This window comes from Ciona intestinalis, chromosome 1, assembly GCF_000224145.3.
Source record: "Ciona intestinalis chromosome 1, KH, whole genome shotgun sequence".
In the NCBI taxonomy this organism is placed as follows: domain Eukaryota; kingdom Metazoa; phylum Chordata; class Ascidiacea; order Phlebobranchia; family Cionidae; genus Ciona; species Ciona intestinalis.
In genome coordinates, this window is record NC_020166.2 from 6,031,752 (window position 1) to 6,046,496 (window position 14,745).

General features: G+C 33.4%; 2 protein-coding genes across 3 annotated transcripts; both read right to left on the reverse strand.

The window, feature by feature from the left end:
• Nucleotides 1–2,156: 2,156 nt before the first annotated feature.
• LOC100183741 (dentin sialophosphoprotein) lies at nucleotides 2,157–7,499 on the reverse strand. Of its 2 annotated transcripts, XM_018813522.2 has the most exons (7): nucleotides 6,723–7,499; nucleotides 6,406–6,565; nucleotides 6,081–6,184; nucleotides 3,961–5,805; nucleotides 3,580–3,721; nucleotides 3,261–3,414; nucleotides 2,157–2,883 (listed from the first exon to the last, which is right to left on the reverse strand). In XM_018813522.2, the coding sequence occupies exons 1-4, from the start codon at nucleotides 6,837–6,839 to the stop codon at nucleotides 4,411–4,413; spliced, it is 1,776 nt and encodes a 591-aa protein (XP_018669067.1). In that variant the 5' UTR covers nucleotides 6,840–7,499; the 3' UTR covers nucleotides 2,157–2,883; nucleotides 3,261–3,414; nucleotides 3,580–3,721; nucleotides 3,961–4,410. The 2 variants fall into 2 exon arrangements, with proteins under 2 accessions (XP_018669067.1, XP_002131956.1); XM_002131920.3 differs by lacking the exon at nucleotides 3,261–3,414.
• Nucleotides 7,500–7,678: 179 nt separating this feature from the next.
• On the reverse strand, nucleotides 7,679–12,061 carry LOC100181377 (CUE domain-containing protein 1-like). Its single transcript, XM_002131932.5, has 4 exons — nucleotides 9,115–12,061; nucleotides 8,771–8,909; nucleotides 8,182–8,335; nucleotides 7,679–7,867 (listed from the first exon to the last, which is right to left on the reverse strand). Exon 1 carries the CDS (start codon nucleotides 11,972–11,974, stop codon nucleotides 10,943–10,945), a length of 1,032 nt encoding a protein of 343 aa, XP_002131968.2. The 5' UTR covers nucleotides 11,975–12,061; the 3' UTR covers nucleotides 7,679–7,867; nucleotides 8,182–8,335; nucleotides 8,771–8,909; nucleotides 9,115–10,942.
• Nucleotides 12,062–14,745: the final 2,684 nt, after the last annotated feature.

The window sequence follows — 14,745 nt, forward strand, 5'->3', positions numbered from 1 at the left end:
TTGAGCCTCGAAGCCCAACCTGAGAGTAGAGCCCAAGCGCACTTACTGTCTGTCACACGACGCCGTTCGAACTACAATAAGGAAGTAGAGCAAGATAGAAAATGTTTGAACTTTATTTTTGAGCACGGTAGTGGTCATATAGATCCTTTTTCGCCAAACAGTTTTTTCCGCACTTATCTCAGTTCCTAATTCTACCATTTATTCTTTAACCTCTTGATTGAAATCAAATCATAAAATATATTTATAATTTTTAGACTCAAACACTTTCTTTCGTATAAAATCTGCTACTGTCTTTTTTCTTTGCTGTTTTGGTTTACCGCTTGCAATAAATCATTATGCGGACGCCACAATATGAATAATATTTACTTCTAACGTTACCTATAATACTGCGTGATTAGTTTATCCAAATTTACAAATCAAACGTTTACAAGTCAACATATAGTACAGGATTTGTACAAAGCGTATTTACACATTCTTTAACAAACCATTAATCTTTATATTATACGTCTTAAGATTCATGAGAGTTAATTGAGACTATAATGCTAATTAATTTATACCGTGCTCATGCATTAGATCTTTGATCTGCTGTTAAATGGTACAATATTATTTAGTGGTAATTACGTGCACTTTTAATAATACAATCTCTTTCTAATTAAAATTTACAATATTTTAAACTGTCACTTCCTACCCTGTTTGTTTTGAATTGTAAAAATTACACCTGGTGTGCGAATCAATAAACAACTTCTTGTGTGTTTTAATATATTTCTTTGAAGTGCTGTCAATTATTACAGATATGTTAGTACTAATTCGTGGTCTCGCACTAAAACCGTCATATACTTTGATCTTGGAAATATTGGCCAATACGTGCTTATACGTGTCCCGTTTACTTCTACTATACTATAAATTGCATTCACCAGCAGTACTTGTTTACCAATTTTCTCTTCTCCCGAGAGAATGTATTCAAAATAAAAAAAATCGCCCGTTACATTAAAACGGCGTATAGGCCGTAGATAATTCTATGTTAATGATAACAGATAAAGCTATTGAACTACATACGGATACGGATGGTTTGAAAATAGAAACTTGCATGGCCAGTCAAAGGAAACCAGCAAAGAAAGTGTTTAGTTTGGGCGATGCACCGTCTCTGCTGTTATTATTGTGAACACGTGTTTCCTTTAGCAAGACACGTAACGCTTAAAATTGCTGTTTGTCTAAAACTCTAAATTGTCAGACGAAAAAAACAAACAAAATTTATCAAACACACCTAATTACATGTTATAAAATACATTTAACTACATAGATATCATTTTTCATGGTCACTTTTATGCCCGTAAGTACTCGCATATTTACTCGCAAAAGCAAAGTTAACACGCACAACGTCATAAGCGTGCGTGTCATCTGCTGTAGGAGGTTGGTTGTTACTCGCATAAAAAGTACGGTGGAAGTACAGTTTCACTTTTGAGAGCCTAATCTTTTTCGGGTATTATTTTTACAGTTTTAGGTTGGTAATAGCACCATAAAGTATCAGAACTTATTTTATAAACTAGATTTAACAATATTGCTTTTAAATAAGCCAACTCAATGTTGTTACGCGCATAAGCCAATGACCATGCAAAATAACGCGGTTAGCGAGTTATCACATGACGCGTTAATGAGGATCGCTTTTCGCAATAACTTTTTACCATGCAAAAAGGGTATAATATAAAGTGCAAGCACAAGTATTTTGCAACAAAGCTTTTACGACGGTAGATTTCCCACCACAGGAGAATAAAAGTATTATTTAATAGTAAATAAATGGCATTGGATTGCACCACATTAATTTCGCAACAAACGAAAGAAAATATTTCACTCGCGGGGTAATACCCGCCAGTGCAACTGCGCTTCCAAATCTTACGCTCGTCACCGAATGGGATACGAATAGTAGGTAAAGTGGACAGTACAAGCAATTTGCTACCTTCTATACATCGCAGATCAAAAATTTAAATGGTTGGTAAGATGATCCATTACTATACAAGAACTATAACAGGAAGTCGGCCCTGAAAAATTGAGCACGAATTAAGTAGTAGAAGTTTTCAATCGGCATAAAACAGAATCTAAATGCAAGTAAGTAATAAATCTACTTTTTTATTTGTGTGCAACAAATAATATACATTTAATATTACTTTAAGAACGTATATTGTTAAGTCAAAACTAAAGCTTAGAATGGTTGATATGGAACCGTATTTTCTATAAGTTCGGTCCTATTTATAACAATAACAATAACGTGTAAAATTTAGGAATAGGGCTGATAAAATTTAAATAGATTTTACAATTGATGGTCTGCTAATAATACAGTGTAAATAAGCTGTGGCACTAAAAGAAATTACCAGCTGCATTCGCAAAAGAAGTACATTATATACATCTTCTTTCGATGTTGCATAGCAAAACAGTGGACTTAAATTAGAAAATAATGTAACAATAACAAACATAGAGGTTTAAAGTAGAAAAATTACCATAGCCTATTTAAATGCGTGGTGGAAAAAAAATGCCAACTTAAAAAAACAAGTTTACTAATTATTTCTAAACGCTTTAACAATATAACATGGTGTTGTTTACAACAATATTTTGTTAAAGATTATGTCAATGAAAACTCAACATCTCCCGTTTGGGCAATTGGGAGATTGGTAAGGAATCCTGGTTTTTGACTAACAACACTGAACTCTGCTGTTGGAAATGATAAGGGAAATGACATAGGATTGTTCTCTTTTATTCCATTCCATGGGTTCGAATTGTTTGAAGAATTGAGTGAAAGTGATTCCACTTCAGAGGAAAGGTTGTTAATAACGTGTTCTGTGGAATATTGAAATTCTACACACTCTGTTTCATCCACTGGTTCAATATAATCTGAAAAACATTTAGATTGTGTTTCAGACATTGATAAAATGACAAAATGTCACTATTTCCCTTTGCTGTTAGACAAATTCAAAGGTAATAATACAGCTGTCTTATCACATACGCCATTGTACGGGCTTTTGGGTTACCATGTTGTTGTGTCTGTTTTTGATATATTCTTCTCTGGCTGACAGTTTGGTTGACTTAATAGTAAATTGAACGCACCCACCCAACAATATTGGCTAGTGGCAGCATTAAGCTATGAGCCTAGTAACCTCTGGGTAAAAAGTAAGTGCTCTAACTACTGACCACAGCGCATTGCACTCATTATACAGTTTTTAATCACTGTGAATCAACCTAAAACATGGCTTTTTCTAAAATATCCTTACCCGAAAAAAGAAGCTTTGCTAGATCAATCTGTTTACATTCTGCTAAACTATCTAACAGGGGAAACAACCAGTTGTCAAATCTATGAATGTTGTCCATAATACCATGAGCGGCTTTAGAACGTCCATGGTTGTCTAGATCACGTTGGATTTTTTCCTGAGTATACAAAAAGTTGTACAGCTAGTAAAGAACTTAGGGCTTGAAAAAAATACTACGGCTTACAGAAACTGTAGCTGGAAAAGAAACAAAATTGTATTGCTGGTAAACACAAACAAACGGTTTGTAAAATTCCACTTTATTTCAATATTATTACAAGCTTACCTTCTGTCCTTGTGGAAAAATATCACCCAGAAAGTTAAGGACTGTTTCCGAATCCATTCGATTTGCAAATGCGTGTCTCACCCGTGGTTGCTTCAGTTTTTTCTTGACCGTTTCACGCAAATCGATGAGTTGCTTTTTATTTCTGTTAAACAGTAGATAAAAATACCATTACTAATTACACAACATAATTTGTTTCTCTTTGCATATAATAGCAAAAATAATATTAATTGAAATAACAAATAAAATGGAATTAAACAACAAAATTCCTTTGCTAAAAACATGCTTGCCACACAAGTGCAATTTATACGTTTATACTTTCTTTTGAAAATTAACATAACAGTGGTGGTTCACAACTAAGATGGGAAAAGCAAAATTAATTACAGTTTATGGCGTAGGCAACCATTTCTTTCTACCTCCTCCATCACCTCATTTGCAAATTTTCAGGCAAAACAAATGTTTTTCTTAATAACCTAATCAAAATATTCCCGTTGCAACTACCTGTAATTAATAAAAAATACATTAAAAAATATGAGTAAGTTTGAAGTACCAGGCAGACGGTAACTGGAAACATGTACAAATTAAACAAACAAAAAATGTTACACACCATCCTACAAATAAGGTTAAAAATGAAAAATATATTAATGGTTAACGCCCTTTGCTTGCTGTTATAATAATCTCCTTACATTGTATACCACGTCGAACTTTCATGAGTTAGAATAGAACAGTACAGTTGAATTATGTTGCAACGCACAACAAAAACCACATTAATATTTATTAAAGCAAAAATATACCATGATTTCAACAACAAAGTCCAACAGTAAAAATTATGTTTTATTTCTTATTTAAATTTTTAGGAAATTTGGCTGCCATTATAGAAACTGGGCTTGCTTTCTTAGCTCTTTCTTGCCAATTCGTTGAGTAATACATACTTGGTTCTTCGGTTGAACTAATATTATGATGATCATGCTGAACTTGGGCATAATTATTAGCAGTGTTGTAAATACTTGATTCTTGTGAAATATCTCTCAAACTAGTGTCACTATTGTGTGCGATTGTGACATCACTATGTGGGTTTGCATTAGTTATTACAGGGTCGTAACTATTTTCAGCAACATTTTCTGTATTTTGAGTAGAGTTTTCTCTACATTTAATTTGGGAATTCGGATCAGGTGATAACTCTTTATTGTCAGCAACGATTATTTCACTTTTGTTAGTCTCCTCTTCCAAAGCTATTAGATTCTGTGGGTTGCTTGTTTCTTTGGTTACTTTACTACCACCACTACTTTGTATGATCTCAGAATTTGGAGATGGAATATGACTTACGCTCTCTCCCTTATTTTCTACTTCTTTTATTTTTGTATCTGATGTGTCCTGTCTACCCCAGCTTGAAGAAGATGATGAAGTGTTGCTATCTTGGCATGTAGAATCAGAGTATTCTGAAGAAAAACGTAAATCTTTTGATGTAATCACCTCTTCCGATACAGAATTTTCTTCTACTTCAAAACTCTGTGATATTGTTTTAAAGGGGATGCTTTCAGTTGCTGTTTCCTGCGGGTTTTTAAATGGCGCAAATGGCAATAATTCTTTTTCAGCGAGTTTTGTGTTTAATAAGACTGTATTCTCTGCTATTGAAGAAAGAACAGTTCGGTTAACTACCTCCTCATTTTTACTAAAACAGTGATTGTCACTCAAGGTGTAATCAGAAGTTTGGTTATGAGAATCGGATGATGTAGGTGCTGGAAGCTTTAAGTTTGAAGCTGGTTCAATTTCTCTTCTGTAGATACCATGTAACGAAGTTGAATCTTCCCTTGAAAGTGTTTGGAAGTTATTAATTTTACTGCTGTGTGATCTACCGCCGTTGTCAACATCCTCAGGAATTGTTTGAACAGCATTTAAATTTTTAGCCTTGTAAGAACTTTTGCTGTCAGTGTCTCTGCTTGCATTGTTAAAACTAGTTGAAGTGTCTCTGCTTGCATTGTTAAAGCTAGTTGTATTCGGGAAGTTAAATGCACTTAGAGTCTCATTTGTTTGATTATCGGATTGAGAACATGAATCTAGTCTCATTTGATCAGCGTTACTTTGTTCTGAAATGGGAACTGCCTCAGATTCAGTTAAATTCTGACTCAGTTGATTTGATTTAAATTTTCTTTGAAGATTTTTCATCTCTTCCCCTTGATCAGAATTATAGGATCGGTGATTTGGATTTGCTACCATGTTGGGAAAGGTCTACAAAAAGGGAATAAGAAAATTTGCTGGAGAGATAGCATTAACAAGTTGCTAGTTTTATAAGCCTTTAATAACATATAGGCAAATGGTAACCTATAAAAGGGTGGATCACTTGTTTGTGTAAAAGTTGTAACATCATAAAATCTGTTTGATTTATCATTTTGACTTCGTTGTTGTGTAGGCAAGCAAAATGTACAGTACCAGTAGTACCACCTAACTTTACTAAACAAATAACCACAAAATTTCAACAGCGTGTCATTATGTACTAAACCTACATTTTCATACGAAGGTGGTGCCTCCGATCGGTTTTGTGGGAAATTTGGTGGGTCAGGATGTTCATCGGGGGTGAGGTCATTATCAGATATTGGTGGGCTGTACCCTGGTCAAAAAAACAGTATGCTTAAATTTTTAAATATAATGTAAACAGTATAATATTTTTGTTCAGTTGACATAGCTCCTGAATTTGGGTTATTTTACAGTTCATTGTGTATTTCAACTTACTTTTATTGTTTATCATTAATAAATCAAAGTAAAAAAATTACCATAACCCAATGTAACCATAAAAACAGTTTGTACCATGGCCATATTATATAAACAAACCTTCTAGGGGAAGAAGCATGTCTGCTAAATACTTCTGATTTGTTTCATACAGAGCATCCAAGAATTGTTTAGCCCATCCTGCATAAGTTGGAGCTATGTCTAAAAACTCACTATTTGACCTTATTTGCCCGTCATTATGGTCGACTTGCTTTAATCTTTGCTGCAAGTGGGAAGGAGAAAATAGAGTAAAAATTTCTTCTCAAGATTTTCACAGGCATGAAAAGCACATTTTATTTCACAGACATAATAAATTGTGCGACTTCAATATATTCATTAGAAGTTAGAACTTTAATTTAATAATATTTTAAAATTTATACCTTTTTAGCTATGTAAATACAATCCATGTGATCCAGTACATCAATGCAGTGCATTTGTTTCAGAAGAATTCTTTTGGTTTTTATTTCACTGACTTTTTTCCTTAGTACAGTATCCATATCACTTCTTATTTGGTTTAGCAATTAACTTAAAAGTGCTACTGCATCCCAACTATCAGTACTACCCTTTATATACATAATCCTAATGCTTATTTTAACTTTAAAACTTTGTGTTTTATAAATATTAAATATATATATATATCGATACTGTATATACTTTGAGTGACCCACAAGAATGATGCACGTCTTGATCTTGAGTTACCACCTCATAAAATACATTTAAATACACTACAAGAATAGTGACAATAAACTGATTGATAGATTAGGCAACATTACAAATCACCAAAACTGAGCAATATAATAAAAGAACAGCAACTGACAGAGCAATGACTGGCAAGAAACTTACGGAAGAAATATCGGAATAAAAAAATCACTGTCGCTTGCATATGCATATATGTTTTATTGTTTTGTTAAACCAATAAATGCAATTGTGCTGTGTAAGTTTTAAACACACATACTTAAATACATGACGGGGTAATCGTCCAGGTGAAATTTTTTAAAAAATACCCTCTTTGCCTACGTTAAAATCACCAGTTGGTGCAGTGAGCACAACACCACGTATCGTTAATATGGTTCCTGGTTTATCAGGGGGATTACCCAAACCCGAAAGGGCGGTTCCACATTTTTAAGCCAAAGTTGAACGAGCGTGTTTTTTAACGGTTCTGCAATAAAAGTGTGCAGCAGTAAAAACTGCACAAACTTGCTTCCATTTTTACTAACCACGGTATAAAAGTATTATGGGGCAAACTGCATAAAACTCAAATAACCTTAACTTTCTACAAATGTTACATTCCTCTATCATATACTACTACAGAACAGCTTAATTAAAAGCTTACACTAATTCGTAAAAAATATTTATTCTCGAGCATATATAACATCCCATAATGTAACACACACAACACCTTAGTGCATTTAAAACGTAGATTGAATATAAATTTTAAAAGAAAACATTTTTTTAAAACACTTTTACTATTTAGCACGATTGTTCATGCAGTTGAAGAATGATCAGTCGTCTGCTGGAATGTAACCTGTATGTAGTTTTTATTCACTTAAGAATAGAGAAATAGTTTCATATGATAAATAAAACCGTTTTACATATGCAAGTTAACACACTGTTAGTCTCTAAAACAATCACTATAAAACTTGATTTGTTCTACATGGGAGTTATTCAAAGGAAATCACATCCAGCTTGTAAGTCATAAAACAAAAGCAGATAATGCTCTTACGTGTGATTATTATAAAGTTTAACTTAATATTTTAACCAAGCCTACTAATTTTAGCTGCACAGTTGGATATACATAGTTAGTGAAGTCTTTAAATTTTACAGGTGTGTGCTGTATACCTGGCAGCAGTAATTCCGCTAAATTTGCCTGATTTTCAGAATGAAGTGCATCAAGAAAAGGGTATAACCATTCAGAATGGCGAACAATTATGTCTAGGAGTTTATCCACTGCCTTTGTTCTTCCACTTTGAGTTAAAATACATTCGATTTCCTCCTGTTATATTAGTAAGCTAAGACATAAAAGAAAAATGATTGGAATGCTCATTTGAGTAGGATTAAAGCAAAAGCAGCAGGACATTGCATTCCCAAAACAACATACCAGGAAATTGTTAAGCCTATTTTCCAAGGATTCTAGCAAGGCAAGTGTATGATAATAAACAGTTAAACAATGTATTTATTACATTACACCAGCTACGCAAATATCTATATATTAGTATCATTATCAACATATGCATATAAACATAACTTTTTTTTGTATTTCTTAGAAACAACAGTGAAGATCATATTTTTATTAAAAAAGTGGGAAATGAAATCAACAACAGTTGTTAAAACACATTACAGATAAAAAGTTTAGGAAAGAGTGTCAGTTAAGCACCCATTTAAAAAATTACTAAAATTTTAACACTTTTTAAATGTTTATATACATTACCTTTTTATTGGCTGGTATTACTTCGCTAAGTAAGGGTAGAACATCTGCTACCTGAAGATTGTCCAATAGTTTTTTACGTACATTTCTAGTCTTTAATCTTTGTTCAGCATCTTCTTGCTGCTGCCGCATTTCGCGCTCACTGTAATCAATGGTTTAGTAAACTGCAATCCTCTATACAGTATTTTATATTTTAATGTACATACATTTAAGCCAAGAGGACCATATTTTAAATTAAAACATTATACAGCCTAAGCTAATAAATATTTTAGCATAAATCTTGTTTTGATTAGATCACAGCCCATAATGATAATGAATATTTTAAAAAGCCATGCTTAATATAGCACCTGTATCCACCATTCCTCGCCATGTATATACAAGTTCAATTCATATGATTAAGAAAAAAAATGTATCTGTTGATAGTTGTACCTAAACATGAAACATAGTTTCAATAATGATTGAAACAAGACTTTATATAATCACACAGATGATGATCGCACAAAAAGTAAGTGGACAAAGGCAACAAAAGTAGAACACAGTTGGTTTATAGAGGACTGGAATTGGTTCAGACTTTTGTGACACATTTTTAAACTTTTTCAAAAACAATATAATACCCAGAACCAAGAAGTGCGTATTACCACTAAATGCAAATTTGCTTATTACTTTCTAAGGAAAACAAGCTAAGTGTATTAATAGGGGCAATACCAAAATAGTTAAGACATCACACCAATCAATAAACAGCCATGCTGAGATTCTTTGTTAATCCAACTAAAACAGCAGGTGATAATTTTACAAAAGGGAAAGTTGGGAACAAATTTTATTACTCAGTCTAGATGTACTGTGATTATTCTGAGTTGGTTAACAATACAAAAAAAACAAACAATTTGAAAAGTACATATAGGTCGTGTAAACATAGATAAAAGATTGACAAACATAATATAATATGTACTACTACTTGTATTATAGCAAAAAAATCATACACAATTAGTTACAGAAAAAATGATAGCACCATGGACACATTTATGCAGATAAACATACAGACAATACTAAAAGTTAAATTTGAGTCTGAAGCAATAAGTTAGAAATATTTTTGAAATGCAGAATGAATGGCAAATTTAGCACCAGCACGTGTTAAAGTGACAGAATGATACTTCTTAGAAAATTCATGCGTAGTTTAATGCACGAATGCTTAAAAAAGATTTAAAGGCAAATATTAATTAACTTAATTTACAAGTGATTTGTGAAGTACTGTAGGGTGTAACTATATTGTTCAGGAGTTATATCAATGTGGCATCAACTATCAAAGCTAATACTTTTGTTAAAAATATTGGTAATACTAATAGTAAACAATACACATTTATATCATAATATGTATACAGTCACTCATTATACAAAAATAGGAACTTTTGTGCCATTACATAAACAATAATAAATCTGTAATTTAGAGTACAAGTAAAAGCATGGTAGGATCAAATTAGTTGTAGTAATGTACTATGTGTAAGCACATGTGTCCACAAAATACATAATTACACAAACTTGAGAGTGAATAAAATAGACTGACAAAATCAACTAAAGCATGAACCAAGTGCATCAGACTTTGCCAAGAAGTTCAGTATTTACATCAGAAACAACAGGTAACTTAAATACATATGACATGATACAATATCATAAAGTAATGAAAATAAAACATAATTATTGTAACCTGTATATACACACTGTTGCATAACTTGCATAACATGTCATGACTATAATCAGCACTGTCTTTAGCAAATGAAAACCACAATGTAAGCCAGAGTTAATCTGCAAGCAATACCGGATAAGCAACCCAGCAACCAAGGGGAAGGGGTTACTAGTAAATAATACATATTTATATTATCTTCTTTCAACAATAACACTTGGACCAATGCAAAACATTTGCCAGATATATTTTTTGGGTACTGTTTCAATTCAAGGTACAAACTCAGTACCAATAATATATTCTTTCACAATTATATAAGTTTTAGTTGGTTAGGATAAGTACCTAGCCCAGCAGTAAAATATATCCTTGACTTGTACCTAAATGGTAAACTAAACAAAATGTCCCTGATACTATTTGCTACACCAAAAAGGATTTAAAAGGTTATTTAGGGAGAATAAAGAGTATACTGTTATTATTTTACCAAACCTATTCTCATTTTAACTAAACTCCCCATCTTCAGTATTAGCAAATATTGGATCAATTTTGTCCAAGGATTTGTAAGAAGTCCTTCTTAAATTTAATCGCTGAGCAATATCAGAAAGCTTTCTTTTTGTGGATTTACTCATCGGTCGCGAACGCTCTCCAAACTCTCCTATTGGTGGATTCTCTAAATTAGCAAACTCTTCCAGTTTACTGTTAGAATGTGTTCGTGTAACTTCATTTAACGGATCTACAGATATAGGGTTAAATTGTCGTGGGGACTTTGGTTCTGTCCTGCTTTCTGCAGTGTCACATTTTTGAAGCTCTTTTAAAAACTCTTCATTTCTCCGCAGTTCGAGCATAAACTCTTTATTCTGAAGAAGCAAAGCTATTCTTCTATCTTCAATTGCCTGGTTGTCATCTGTGCTTCTCGCTTCAAAACTGTTGTTCAAACTAGTAGCAGCTCCCACCTGATCTTGCAAAGTGTAACTTGTAGAACGGTGAAGATTAAGACTACTTTCTTTTTGTGATGATTTTCGTTTGGGCTCACTTTTACGCCTATTTAAATTCCTATGACTTTGCACAGGAGTGGGCACAATGCGTAAAAAGTCATCTGGGAGCTTACCAAGCAAAGGAGGATTCCAATCTCTATATGTAGAATGAGGGGGTTGATCAAAGCTTTTAGATGATGATGATCTGTGGTGATATGGGACTGAATCTCTGGAATACATTCTACTTTGTGACTGATGAGGAGTAGCTAAAGGGGTGTATCTTGGTGGACAACATGCTTCACTACGTTGCCTATCGTCCCATTCAGGTTGTGGAATCCTTCTGATAAAAGAGTCTCCATGTCTATTTGAGTGTTTTCCATTAACACCATCATCGATAGTCAATTGTAAAAGGTTGTCAATGGTAGAATCAACGTGTCCTGAATTTGAACGTAAAACACATTCAATAACATCAGGTTCCAGGGTAGGAAACATGACTTTAAAATCTTGCATGGCTTTGGTATACTCCAGGGTTCTTGCTCGAACCGGTGACTGCGTCATATTGTAGTTAAAAGTTATTTCTTCAAACTTGCTTTTTAACTTCTTTATACATGAAATAGATTTAAAACAGTAGGCCTACTGCACAAGACAAATACATTTATTATTAGGTGGCTTTTGGCTATAACAAAGATCAACTTCGAAACATGCAAAACAAGACATTGTGGATAGTAACTCAATACACAACAACTGCCTGTCCTTACAAAACAATTCGGAAAAGTGAGAACAGGAGAATTGACCAGCTGATATTATACCACGATTAAACAGACAAATGTAATGAATAGCAATTCAATCGCGGAGTCACGCAACACAATTTTAACATCACCTGCGCTTGTCAATCATTGATCACAATCACTAATAGTAAGTAAGTTACTAGCTTCTTACCTTCTCCCAAAATAAAACGCTAACCCTCATTGACTGCATTTACTTTTTGCTGTCGAATGCGCATATGTCGTTTCTAGTAAACAGCGTAATAATTCAAGACATGTTTTAGCTCTATATACGCTGCTTTTTACTTGAAACAGCGTCCATTCCCGTATATTTAGATCACTTTAGAGTCAAATATATCAGTCAAAGAGGAAATATCAAGTCAAACTAACATTTTTTGTTGACGCAGAACCTATCCACTTTAAGATATTTAAAGTTCTTTCTTGACTGCTTCTTGCTTTTGATCATAGAAATAAAAAAGAGTAGAACGCGCAATTGCCCAAAACCGTGATATATTCTTTTTTCTATTCACGTGACCGCCAACTCCGTCCCCATTTCCCTTCGTCTCCATTGTAAAAGATAGGCGCATAGTATTTTTGGACGGTTTTAGCTGTTTATTTTAAAAACTACACCAACTTTTTAAGTTTGTTAGGCTAGTTTAGTTATTTGGTACGTTAACGCTTACAGTTTACCACTTGTTTAGGAAATTTAATTATTTAAAAAAATTAATTAAAAATTTCAAACAAACGTTTTTTTAGAAATATATATATATTAGAAAATAGTTTTTTTACACAATAACTTTAAATTAAGTCAAAAAACGAAGAAAAACTACACAAAACGTCATCGACTCCATTGACTACAATAGTTAACGGGAACGACCTGCGAAAGAGAGACAGTGTATCGTGCTCTCTCCTTTGCCGACATTGGAGATGCGCCTTCTATTCTTTTTTATTTCTGTGCTTTTGATCTAAACCATGGGTTGTTCCCCTAAACAAAAGTTGATTGCTTTTAGGGGGCACTTTTTGTTTATTATAATCTGTATTATCCAGAGCCTCCGATGCAACCCAACGTCTTGAACTTCCCGTCCCTCTAAAAATGGTACGCCCTATTGCAACGGACAACCACAATTCATGGGAACGTATCCAAAAAACGATGGTACCATAGTGCAGCCCTTTGAAGAACGCCTCCATAATAACAGTAAGACCAAAGCGATTGGTTTTAATCTCTTTGGTAAGACCAACTATTCGTCTAATGTTTATTTTAAAGCGTCCTGTATAAAAATATAATAAATTATTGCAGCTGCTAAATGGCGGCAAATCTTTGTTAGAAATTATATTTTGTAGTATATACCTGGAATTAAGCCTATGTTAAGCTTTCCATAAATATTAGTCGATACAGGAAGTTATCTTGGAATGAATTATCTGAACATGGTTACTACTATCGCGGATACTTCTGTGACTATACATGCGACTATACACATAATATTCGATCTGCATATAGTACAGTAGGGGAAGATGGGACGCATATTGCCCAATATTTCCAAATTCAAAATACATGAGAGGTTAAGTAGTGATAATACTATATAAATCATTTGTAGCCCACGGATATAATGTAATCTCTGTATTTATACTCTGGATTGGGAGAGGACAGGACACCTTTAGCACATAATGTCCAAACACCTTGATCGTGTTTTAATCAACAATTAACAATGTTCTTTGTTTACCAACAAACAAGGCGAGAAAATAAAATTAAGGGGCGGCCCATCTTCCCCCAACCTACTATAATATAATAATATAATATAACACATTATCATTACATTATCTACGGCAGTAATAAAAAGTACAAATGCTACTCATGAGTAAAATTTTGGCATTTAATTGTATTTATTGCTTAAAGGCGAGAAACATTTGTTTCAGTGAACTTATTGGCTCTATACACGGTATCTCTAGTAGGCCGTGCTCTATAACTACTAAGTGCCACTGAATCTACGTTTCATCTAACTGTCCAGAATATCTTCGTTTTCTTTGTTTTCATGCTGCAATAATTACATAAATATGATATTTTTTCGATATTAAAACGCAACTGCCGGGGACGATACCACCATAGCAACAAGACTAACTTTTTATGCGAAATAGCGAGAGCCAGTTATAGCGTCCTGTTTAAGAAGCCAATAATTTCTTGCAATACCACATAAGCGGCAATATATTGAGGGAAGTTTCGTTGATTTACATGTGTACCAAGAACGTTGGAAGCAGATACTCCGACTTAATTGACATGTGTATATAGAATTAAGCTCAATAAGCGTCGTATGAAGATTATTTTTGTCATTCATTATTTTAACTGTTTTAGTATTAGCCTCGATTTTACGGATTTTTTTCGCAATTTAAAAAATTAGATTATTAACTCTGTGGTAACGTTTTATCGTATTCTCAACATTTCGTATCGTTTCGATGGTTGCCTTGGGGCAAGTGTCTGCTACTACATAAACCTGCTTACCTTCTAATTTGATCATGAAAACGAGCATGTCACCGAGATTGCCTTTTTCCCTTGCACCTTTGCCGTTTGGT